General features: G+C 38.8%; 1 protein-coding gene across 2 annotated transcripts in view; it reads right to left on the bottom strand.

Annotated features, from left to right (window-relative positions):
- Positions 1 to 5,935, bottom strand: part of LOC128652640 (zinc finger protein 84-like) — a 32,248-nt gene extending 26,313 nt beyond the window's left edge. For both annotated transcript variants that reach the window (XM_053705573.1, XM_053705575.1), the window contains exon 1: positions 5,801 to 5,935. In XM_053705573.1, the coding sequence (XP_053561548.1) occupies positions 5,801 to 5,811 (11 nt within the window). In that variant the 5' untranslated portion in view covers positions 5,812 to 5,935. The remainder of the gene's footprint in view (positions 1 to 5,800) is intronic.
- Between the last annotated feature and the right edge of the window lie 6,895 nt (positions 5,936 to 12,830).

Below are 12,830 nucleotides of genomic sequence, written 5' to 3'. Positions count from 1 at the left end.
GAACATGCAGTGCTGAAAATAGTGGGCAGGATAACGTGACATCATCGGCGAATAAAAGATATAACTTTTAGAACGTTATGAAACTTCGTTTTGGAGAAAATATAGTTCAGTAGGGTTTTAATTAATGTTTATTAACTTTAATATGTTAGTTGTTTAGCTTAAAAATTATAACAGAAAGTAATCCTTTAATTAGGTAGCTTGTAGGGTTAATTTTAGCTTTAGTGTGGAGATCAGCCTCCCACATCCCCACCCCCTGATCCCTCCCTGGCCCCTCTCAAACAGCTCTCTTCCCTACCTGTCCTCATATTAATATCAACACTCTCTGCTTTCTCTCACTTCAACAACTTCCTTTTTCTGTTCAGCTGTTGTCTTTTCCAGAACCTAGTTCTAGTTGATGTTAACTGCTATGCACTTATTTTTGTTAATTTATACTTATATAGCATTATTTAATGTGTGGTATAAAACAATAACAATATTAAAAAATTACTGTAAAATAAGGAGTTTCACATTGGTTAAATATATGCAAATAATGGGGGGGGTTAATGGGTGTGGTGTGGGCAGGCTAGTGGGTGGGATCAAAAGTGTTGAGTAACATTTTGGGCTGGCTAGTAGCTTAGGGCTTGATATTTTGAGATATATACATACATACATATACATATATATATATATCTTACTTCTAGCGCAGTTAACGCTCAAGCAGAAGCGTTAAATAGCGCTCCACGTGTAATCTGGCCATAAGTTTCACATGTGCATGTTCCTTTGAAGCAAAGTAGGAGCTCAGGCCAACTGGAGACCAGGAACACAGGCTGCTACTGAAAGTTCAGAAACAAAGGTAAAGCTAAGGAGACTAAGAGCACAGACATTACTGGAGGAACAATCTGCCAATCAAGAAAATTGCTCTAAAGAAACTGAACAGCCAAATGTCAAGCCAAAGCTCTCCTGTCCTTTAAGGGGACATAAAACACTTTGAGATTGTAATATAAAATGCTTAATTATGTTTAGTAAAAAGAAACTTTGCAATATACTTTCATTATTTTTTATCCCCCTCATTATGCTAATGGAAAATGTGCCCTTAACATTTCCTCTGAGGTTCTATAAAGTAAAAGGGTGCTGTGATGTTTATCCTAGTTCACTGGTTTTCAAACCTGTCTTCAGACCTCCCCAACAGTCCAGGTTTTCTGGATAACCTTGGATAAGAGCCGGTCAAATAACCAGGTTTACTAATCGTCTGATTATTTCACCTGTGCTCTAGTTCAGATATCCTCATAAAGTGGCCTGTTAGGGAGGCATGAGGACAGGTTGGAAAAACAGTGACCTAGATAAACTAGATTTAAAATCCTGTTCTTATCTCATATCCTCTGCGGAGAACACTTAGGGAGATATATATATATACTATGTTTGATTTGAAAATGACCTAAGGTTACATATGTCCCAAATAGTATTTTTTGATTTTGTTTATGATAAGGCTTAAGATTACGATTTGGTGATGTTAGTATTGTTATTAACTAGAAACCTAATCTTTAAACAGTGAAAATTCAAGTCCCCACCAAGATTAATAACTTTACTTAATCTGTTTAGCCACTATTACATTTTAGAGCAATTGGATGCATTACTTGACCCACAAAAAAAAAAAAAAGTTTTTTGTTTTTTTAAGCACGGCTGATTGCCGAAACGCGTAAGCTTGCCAGCCAGAGATATCTCTTAGTATACTGTGGATCATTTTTTATATGATGGAATCAATGCTAAGTTTTAATTAATTTAGCTTGGACTCCGACTCACTTCTTTGGTATTGCTTTCGTTTTTACCTGAGGAGTCAAGGCTTAGCATCGCTACCTTTCCAACTACTGTCCGTTATTCAAGCTTGAGACGTCTATGGAATGGGAGATGACATACCAGCAGGTCATGTGACCGGGAGGTGTGACGACCGCAAGGACGTTTGCCATTCTTTCCCCTCGCCTGATTGCATACAGCACACAAATTGTTGGGACCTTGGAGGAGTCCTTACGGAACAGAAGAGGGTGTGGATCTACCTACGGGACTCATCCTCCTCTTCCCGCTGAAGTCAAAGTAGGAAGGGATTATACACGCCTATGGTGACAGCCGTGTGAGTTTGGCTGATCAGGGTTGGTGCGGCCAAGTTTCCGCGGTCCCTAAATTCTGTACCTGACTTTGGAAAAATCAAAGCATCTCAGGGAGTATGTGTGTTACTGCTTTTTGCTGGTGGCTATGATTGTATATTCACACACCCCATTCCATATGTTGACTGAGTACATGAGCTTGAACTGTATCTACTATACCCTAACACACCAGGTGTGGGTAATTGAACAGAAACCCTTTATATCTGTATCTTTTTTAGTATTAAAATAACGTTTTTTAAAACACATTAACTGGTTAACGCTGGGCTTTAACGCTGTTAGGACGGCATGGAATGTGCTATGTTATTAGGAGTCTTGTAGTCTCCTGCTTAAATGAAAAGCATAATCGGACTGGAGAAAGTTTCTAGCATAGTAGGCAGTCACCCAGGATCCGATCCCAGTGTTGAAGTCACATGATTGTGTCGTCGATCACATGAATTCCTAATTGCTACAATTGTTTAAATCTGTACTTTGTTTCTATCACGAACATTTGCCCTAGTCTTAAAGGGGTTAACATCCTTTTATTGCAATTATCAATAGCCAAACTCCACCATTTGTCTTATTTAGAGGACCCAATCTTGGCTTTAGTCTGCTGACAACAAGAGTATCAACGGTCATAATATTAGTATAGAGTGAATTGTTTAGCAGTTGTTATTTCATAAAGCCAATTATGGAACAATATGTAGCAGAGTTAGCCTTGAGAGGTCAGTAGATGCAATTTAAGTTCTGGGAATTAGAAATTGCTCAGTTTTCAAAGCTAAATTACATAAATGGGGGGGATAAATAATTAAAGTATATTGCAAAGTTGTTTCATTTTACATAACTTACCATGTTATATATACAAATCTCAAGGTGTTTACCGTCCCTTTAAAGGGACAGTCCAGTCCAAAAAAACCTTTCATGATTCAGATAGGGCATGTCATTTTAAACAATTTTCCAATTTACTTTTATCACCAATTTTTCTTTGTTCTCTTGGTATTCTTAGTTGAAAGCTTAACCTAGGAGGTTCATATGCTAATTTCTTAGACCTTGAAGGCCGCCTCTTAAGAATGCATTTTAACAGGTTTTTCACCACCAGAGGGTGTTAGTTCAAGTTTTTCATATAGATAACACTGTGCTCATGCACGTGAAGTTACCTGGGAGCCATCACTGATTGGCTAAACTGCAAGTCTGTCAAAAGAACTGAAATAAAGGGGTAGTTTGCAGAGGCTTAGATAAAAGATAATCACAGAGGTGAAAAATATATAAATATAACTGTGTTGGTTATGCAAAACTGGGGAATGGGTAAAAAAGGAATTATCTTTCTTTTTAAACAATAACAATTCTGTTGTAGACTGTCCCTTTAAGTAAAACATATAATCCCAACAGCCTCATTGAGCCTCTCAGCAGGACATCAATAAACGGCAGGGTTGCCTGTGACTCCAAAGTGGTCTCAGCTGTCTTCATGACATCCTTTGGTTGCAGCAGATCGCAAAAAATAAATAAATAATTAATTGATAAACTACTGGTGAGAGATTCCAATGTAAAGTATCTAATAGCTTTGTGTATTCCATGCAATTTGAAGAAAAAAAAAATGTTTTCTTATGCATTTATCAAGAGGTCCATGGTTAGTCAAAAGATTAAAGATAATGCAAATCACACTCCCGTTTACAGGACTTCTCCAGACTGGCTCCCATCTTGTGGAACTCTCTGCCTCGCTCCACAAGACTCTCTTCTAGTTTTAAAAGCTTCAAGTGCTCCCTAAAGACTCTACTGTTCAGGGATGCATACAACCTACGCTAACCTTACTTTATACCAGTTCCTCTCCTCCATTGCTATCCCCTGAACCCCCTAGCATGTAAGCTTAAGAGTCCAGCTGTTTGTTGATCACCTTCTCAAGAGCTGACTACAACAGTGCAACTCTTGGCAGGGCCCTCTACCCATTTGATCCATATAACTGTTTTGTTTTTTTGTACTCCGCATTTGTTAATAGCGCTGTGAAATCTGTTGGCGCTCTACAAATAACCGATAATAATAATAAATAAAATAAATAAAATGCATTTCTTATTGATTAATATTGCTTGAAAAAAAAGTTTATCACACTAAAAAAAAACCTTCTGGAAGAGCTATTGTATCATACTGGAGTCTACATTATCAAACAATTTTACTAATACATGAACCAAAACTAGTTAGGAACTTAAAGGAATAGTCTAGTCAAAATTGAACTTCCATCATTCAGGTAGAGCATGCAATTTTAAGCAACTTTCTAATTTACTCCTATTATCAATTTTTCTTTGTTCTCGTGGTATCATTATTTGAATGTGGTTCAGCACCTGGGTAGCGCTTGATGATTGGTGGATACATTTAGACAGCAATCAGAACGTGCTACCCAGGTGCTGAATCAGAAATGGGCTAGCTCCTATGCTTACATTTTTTTGCTTTTTCAAATAAAGATTGTAAGAGAACGAAGAAAAAATAATAATAGGAGTAAATTAGAAAGTTGCTTAAAGGGGACACAAAACCCAATTTTTTTCTTTCATGGTTCAGATAGAGCATGCAATTTTAAGTAACTTTCTAATTTACTCCTATCATCAATTTGTCTTTGTTCTCTTGCTATCTTTATTTAAAAAGCAGGAATGTGATGCATAGGAGCCAGCCCATTTTTATTTGAGAACCTGGGTTATGCTTGCTTATTGGTGGGTAAATGTAATCCTCCAATAAGCAAGTGCTATCCATGGTGCTGAACCTAAAATGGGCTGGCTGCTAAGATTTACATTCCTGCTTTTAAAATAAAGATAACAAGAGAACGAAGAAAAATTGATAATAGGAATAAATTAGAAAGTTACTTATGCTCTATCTGAATCATGAAAGAAAAAAAATTGGGTTCAGTGTCCATTTAAAATTGTCTGCTTTATCTGAATCATTATGCACCAAAATACACAATTTAATGTTGAATTAAAAAAAAAAACATGACATGTTTCTGTTAAAGGGACATAAAAAACTATTTTTTTCTTTCATGATTTAGATAGAGAATACAATTTTAAACAACATTCCAAAGAAATAGCAATGCACATCCGTGAGCTAATAACACAAGGCATCTATGTGCAGCCACCAGTCAGCAGCTACTGTGGATATTTAGATATACTTTTCAACAAAGGATATCAAGAGAATAAAGCAAGTTATATTAAAGAAGTAAACTGAAAAGTTAATTAAAATCTCATGCTCTTTCTAAATCATAAAAGAAAAAAAATGTGGGTTTAATGTCCCTTTAACTACTGCAATATATGTAAATATAAATTAAATTTATAATTATGTATATTGTCTTAATGAATATTGATTTATAAATCATACACACAGTAACATATGTGGCTCTTACTGTTTAAACATAGATACATCATTTAACCTCATAACATTACTAGTAGCAAATTACTTATTTTTCAGATTATATGAATTTACATTTTCCAGTTTCTTCTGAATTTATTTTTATCATTAAATACATTGCATTAGTTTATATTGACTTTCAGTAATACAATATATTTAAATAATAATCGTAATTCTAATTAAATCATTTGGATACCAAAATAATGTGCAAAAATACTTCACAATAAAAAAAATGTTTACACGGACAAACATAAAATGCATGGGTATAATACTAGAAATAACGATATCAGATATTTGTAACTCACACGTGCTGCATTACTATGTATTTCAAATCAACTGCACGAAACAAAACAATCTTCAAATCTGAACCTGTAATGAGGAATCTTCTGCTTTGATTTGTTTAACGGTGTAAGCGCTTGTAAATTAGACTGAGTTCAGCGCAAAGCATGCTGGGATATGTAGGCTATATGCCGCTATCAGCAAGCAGGTTCTAAAAGAATAAAACTACAACTCCTAGGATCTCACAAGACACGACCCCATAAAGACTTATCTTCGTCGGTCTTGAAGCGCAGCACGCCCCTTCATGATTTACTTCCGGGAGTATGTAACTGTTATTCTCAAATGAATGGAATAGCCTGGTGTAGTTCAAGGATTTCGGTTTGATTTACCGAATCGCTGTACACGGTACACCTAACATGTTTAAGCTAGATTTATATATCGATCAAATATCAACTACTGTGTATACGTAATATAAATCTAACTTACTACAAGCGCCTGACCTAATGTGCAGATGAGCTGTACTCCGTTTAGAAGGATGCAGGGGCTGGGGCTCATGTATGTAGCCTCCTATGGATTTGCAGCATGTTGAACCCTAACCCATTTCGTCATAAGAGACTGGCTAATACATTTTAGAACTTTGCTTAAAGGGATACTAACCCCCAATATTTTTTTCATGATTCAGATAGATCATGCAATTTTAAGCAACTTTCTAATTAACTCCTATTATCAATTTTTCTTTGTTCTCATGTTATCTTGATTTGAAAAAGCAGTAATAAAAGGTTAGGAGCCGGCCCATTTTTAGTTCAGCACCTCGGTAGCGCTTGCTGATTAGTTTGCTACATTTAGCCACAAATTAGCAAGTGCTACCCAGGTGCTGAACAAAAAATGGTCCGGCTTTAAAGCTTACAGTACTGCTTTTTCAAATCAAGATAACATGAGAACAAAGAAAAATGTATAATAGGAGTAAATTAGAAAAGTGCTTAAAATATCATGCTCTATCTGAATCATGAAAGAAAAAAATTGGGTTTAGTATCCCTTTAACCCTTTAGTTTCCAGACCATTTTTAAATTTTCTTCCCTTAAATTGCCAGTAAACATTCATCTCTTTGATGTAATCTAAAGTTTTTCTTCAAAGTAAAAATAGATTTTTTTAATATATATATATATATATATATTTTAAATGCTTAATTTTTATTTAAAATGTTTAAACTAAACTTATCATTTAAAAACTAATTTAAATATTGAAATACTTTTTTTTTTTTTTAGTGAGCACCTTTTCAGCCATTTTATTTATAATTAGCTATAGCAACTTTTTACATATGACAGAGACACTTATGTCCAATCTGCATCATGCATGCTGTATTGCGCTTATTTTTCAATAAGGATCTCTGACTTACGCTCTCGTTTCTGTGCGCTGCTCTGCCGATTGCCGAAACGAAGTAGCTGAAAAAGTGTGCATGCGGAAGGGATCTGGCTGTGCGAGTGCGGTGCGCGTCCATAACAAATGGCGCGACCGATTATTAGAGGTAAGGGATTGCGGTAGGGCCTGGGTTAAGCAGATTCTGGGAGGGGGCAGTCATAAGAATAGGTAGAAAGAAAACTTCTAAGACAGAGATATAATAAATAATAAGTGTTTAAACTTTAAAGAATTGCAGCAAGGAACGTAAAACATTTTTTTAATAGATGTTTGTTTTTGTATGTTTACTGTCCCTTTAAGGACCAGGACTATTTTTACATTTCTGCGATGTTTGTGTTTAGCTGTAATTTTCTTCTTACTCATTTACTGTACCCACACATATTATATACCGTTTTTCTCACCATTAAATGCCATTATTTTCATCATATCATATAATTTACTATACATTTTTTTATAAAATATGATGACTTTTTTTTTTTTTTTAAAAACACACTTTTTCTAACTTTTACCCACAAAATCTGTTAAACATCTACAACCAACAAAAACAACCATGCTAAATAGTTTCTAAATTTTGTCCTGAGTTTAGAAATGCCCAATGTTTACATGTTCTTTGCTTCATTTGCAAGTTATAGGGCAATAAGTGCAAGTAGAACTTTGCTATTTCCAAACCATTTTTTTTTCTTCAAAATTAGCGATAGTTACATTGTAACACTGATATCTGTCAAGAATCCCTGGATAACCCTTTGCATGTATATATTTTTTTAGTAGACAACCCAAAGTATTGATCTAGGCCCGTTTTGGTATATTTCATGCCCCCATTTCACAACCAAATGCGATTAAATAAAAAAAATCGTTAACTCTTTCACTAACTTTAGGTTTTCCACTGAAATTATTTACAAACAGCTAGTTGCAATTATGGCACAAATGGTTGTAAATGCTTCTCTGGGATCCCCTTTGTTCAGAAATAGCAGACATATATGGCTTTGGCGATGCTTTTGGGTAATTAGAAGGCCGCCAAATGCCACTGCGCACCACACTTGTATTATGCCCAGCAGTTAAAGGGTTAATTAGGTAGCTTGTAGGGTTAATTTTAGCTTTAGTGTAGAGATCAGCCTCCCACCTGACATATCCAACCCCCTGATCCCTCCCTGACCCCCTCAAACAGTTCTCTTCCCTCCCCCACCTCACAATTGTCACCGCCATCTTAAGTACTGGCAGAAAGTCTGCCAGTACTAAAATAAGTTTTCTTTCATGTAATTAGCAAGAGTCCATGAGCTAGTGACGTATGGGATATACATTCCTACCAGGAGGGGCAAAGTTTCCCAAACCTCAAAATGCCTATAAATACACCCCTCACCACACCCACAAATCAGTTTTATTCAAACTATTTGCCTTTTTATGGTCATTTATAGCATTATTTGTTTTCATTAGATACAATAAATGCATATTTTCATTTTTCTGTTTTCATTCAGATTATTTTCTGAGGATGCGGAATCTCATATGATTCACTTGCTCTTCAGGACATAGTTAGAGGATCTTTTTCGAAAGCTCTTGATTCCTCACACAAGGGTCACCTTTTTTTAGGTTTCCAGATAGTTTGTGTCACTGTCGTTGTCTCTATCAGACAAGGGATAATTCTATTGGGTTCCGTCTGTCGGTACCTTTAGTCTCTATTATTTCCTTCAGTTGCTATTTATGCATAGAAGTTTTAGGTCTTATGGCCACAGCATTGGATTCAATTCCCTTTGCTCATTTTCACTAGAAAGTACCTTTCCAGTCTTTTATGAGTGTTGTTTCTTCTAGAACATGGTTGAAGGATCAATTTACCAGAAAGCTCGTTGATTCCTCAAACAAGGGTAACCTTTTTAGGTTTCCTGATAGATTCAGTGTCCTTGACTCTGTTTCTGACGGACAAGAGACGTCTGAAATTGGTTTCAGCTTGTCGAAACCTTCAGTCTCAATCTTTCCCTTCGGTAGCCTTATGCATGGAAATTCTAGGTCTTATGACTGCTGCATTGGACGCGGTCCCCTTTGCTCGTTTTCACATGCGACCTCTTCAGCTCTGTATGCTGAACCAGTGGTGCAGGGATTATACAAAGATATCTCAATTAATATCTTTAAAACCGATAGTACGACACTCTCTGACGTAGTGGACAGACCACCATCGTTTAGTTCAGGGGGCTTGTTTTGTTCTTCCAACCTGGACTGTGATTTCAACAGATGCAAGTCTGACAGGTTGGGGAGCTGTTTGGGGGTCTCTGACAGCACAAGGGGTTTGGGAATCTCGGGAGGTGAGATTACCAATCAATATTTTGGAACTCCGTGCAATTTTCAGAGCTCTTCAGTCATGGCCTCTTCTAAAGAGAGAGTCGTTCATTTGTTTTCAGACGGACAATGTCACAACTGTGGCATATATCAATCATCAAGGAGGGACTCACAGTCCTCTGGCTATGAAAGAAGTATCTCGAATACTGGTATGGGCGAAATCCAGCTCCTGTCTAATTTCTGCGGTTCATATCCCAGGTATAGACAATTGGGAAGCGGATTATCTCAGTCGCCAAACGTTACATCCGGGCGAATGGTCTCTTCACCCAGAGTTATTTCTTCAGATTGTTCAAATGTGGGGACTTCCAGAAATAGATCTGATGGCTTCTCATCTAAACAAGAAGCTTCCCAGGTATCTGTCCAGATCCAGGGATCCTCAGGCGGAAGCAGTGGATGCATTGTCACTTCCTTGGAAGTATCATCCTGCCTATATCTTTCCGCCTCTAGTTCTTCCAAGAGTAATTTCCAAGATTCTGAAGGAATGCTCGTTTGTTCTGCTGGTGGCTCCAGCATGGCCTCACAGGTTTTGGTATGCGGATCTTGTCCGGATGGCCACTTGCCAACCGTGGACTCTTCCGTTAAGACCAGACCTTCTGTCGCAAGGTCCTTTTTTCCTTCAGGATCTCAAATCCTTAAATTTGAAGGTATGGAGATTGAACGCTTGATTCTCAGTCAAAGAGGTTTCTCTGACTCTGTGATTAATACTATGTTACAGGCTCGTAAATCTGTATCTAGGAAGATATATTATCGAGTCTGGAAGATTTACATTTCTTGGTGTCTTTCTCATCATTTTTCCTGGCATTCTTTTAGAATTCCGAGAATTTTACAGTTTCTTCAGGATGGTTTGGATAAAGGTTTGTCTGCAAGTTCCTTGAAAGGACAAATCTCTGCTCTTTCTGTTCTTTTTCACAGAAAGATTGCTAATCTTCCTGATATTCTTTGTTTTGTACAAGCTTTGGTTCGTATAAAACCTGTTAAGTCAATTTCTCCTCCTTGGAGTTTGAATTTGGTTCTGGGGGCTCTTCAAGCTCCTCCGTTTGAACCTATGCATTCACTGGACATTAAATTACTTTCTTGGAGGGGGGCGGAGTTTACCGCTTACAGAGACGGACGTGTTGCAGAGAAGCTCCTGCAATTGTGCCCTGTTAAAGTGCTTTTTTGCCTATATTTTTCCCCTCTTTATGGGCACAAGAAGTATACTAATAGTTAAATTAGTGCGTGAGAGCAGAATCTGCCTAAATTTGATTACTCTACCACATTTGCGGACTCCCGGTAGCAGACAGACTAAGAGTGCCCCAGCCATTGGAGAAGCCACCACAGAACTGCTTCGGAGGATCGGGGTCCAATACTGGAACACTGTCTGCCTCTCAAACACCCCCTCGACGAGAAAATAGCCCTTCTAGGTCGACATCGGACCGCTACCTTGAGAGGCCACATGGTCCCACGGTCTCCATCATAACAACCCGCTTACCCGGTTAAGAGTTGCAGCCGGGGGCACATCTACCCACTTCCCGGCGGATCAACAGAACCTTGACTGCTACCCTGGTGAGCGGCACAGGTGGCTCCTCTGGACGGGACCTGGACTCCTTTCCTCCCGGCAGATTTTGGCGCGAAGCTCCGCCATATTTCCAGGCGCCTCACCTCCCCCACGCAAGCGCGGCAGGAGGCCGCTCAGACAGACCGCTAGTGTACCCCGCTGGGAACACACTGGCTGCCCGGAAAGAACCGGCTATTTGACACAAGACGGAGAGGGCAGCAGTCTTGGGGAACCTGTCGCCTGATATCGGAGGCCCTTCCATACTCGGAGGTAAGAGGGACCGAATCGAAAGTAGAGGGAGCTAAGGGGGACAGACCTGGTATAAACAGCCTAACCTTTAAGCCTAGCCGTACATAGCAGCCCTACTCATAAGCAACTTATAAAGCTGGACATGATAAATGTGCTGTGAGGCCCAGCTCATTGGAATCATAAGGAGTCCCCTACTGAGAGGCTGAGGCCCGTCTGGCATTCTGCAAAAAAAAAAAAAACACACTTGCCGGTAGCCACTGAACTGACAATATAATTGTGAGGAACTTAAAAGGAGTACCCCTAACAGTCTTTCAGAGGGTGTCCTGAAATTAAATACCTGAGATTAAAGTTACAAACACCCTGCAATATACAAGGCCCTGTAGCCTTCTCCTGGGTAACACTTATGGAGACAGAAGAACCAATTTAAAAGCATAGATTACCTTCCCCATCTGAGTCTCTGGAGACAGAAAATTTTCTCACATAGTTATCTCATAGACACCTTACTCAGACAATCTGAACAATCCCTTCTTATCTGGTAATGCACCCCTCAGGGTGGTGTCTGATAGCACTAGCCCTTACCTGACAGCAATCTAAGTCAATCCTATCCTCAGAGTAATAACTTAGGACACCAAGTGCTTTACCCTTTATTTTTTACCTAGCTGCTGCGTCAGCCAAATGTTCCCTGTTGCAAACAGGGTGGAGTGCATTTATTTTCACTGTATTGCTATTTGTATGTGTTGTTCCTAGGTTTATGAGTCCTGATCATATAGAATAGTCACACTACTTACCTTTGCCTGTTCTAGACACCAAGACACCTCTCAGGATTGGTATAACACACTGACAACCTCTCAGGTTCACCCATCACGCCAGCACAACATACCCCTGGCCAACACTTTTAAACCAGACTAGAACCAGAAGACTCCCCTCTACTGTACATTCATATAGAACTTACCTTCAACCTCCCATATACTGACACACACTCATCATGCACACCTAGGTTACACCACACTACACTCTTACTATTACAGAACGCAACTTGCCCTCATTCCTCACCCACGTGACCTAAGAGAAACATCAGATCCTGAAAACTAATACAACCATTTATATTCCTGGTCCACCTGTTACATTACACCCCCCCTCTTAATATCTCACTAGTGGGGTAACCCGTTAACACACATCCAGTGCTCTCTCGACTTACACTAGTAGCAGGCTTACCCCGGCACCTCTCCCTTTCCGGTCCAGCTAGTCTGGACTGGTCACTTCCCCTCTCCTTTTCCCCTTCTGCAAAGTCGTATCCCGTCTCTCCCTGAGGTGCTAGGGACCTATTCATTTTAGCTTGTATTCTAATGTTGAAAGGCACAATTACTGTCTGCTATGTGATGTTTTAACAGAATGCCATAAACACAGGAAATGTTGAGAGTCCCTGCTCCGCAGTCTGAATATATGCCACTGAGTTACACTGTCTGTTAATTCTCTCTGGCACCTCTCCCTTTCCGGCCCAGCCAGTCTGGGCTGGTCACTTCCCTTCT

Source organism: Bombina bombina, chromosome 1 (assembly GCF_027579735.1).
Source record: "Bombina bombina isolate aBomBom1 chromosome 1, aBomBom1.pri, whole genome shotgun sequence".
Taxonomy (NCBI): Eukaryota; Metazoa; Chordata; class Amphibia; order Anura; family Bombinatoridae; genus Bombina; species Bombina bombina.
The sequence above is the reverse complement of the archived record's forward strand: the minus strand, read 5'-3'. Positions and strand labels throughout refer to the sequence as shown.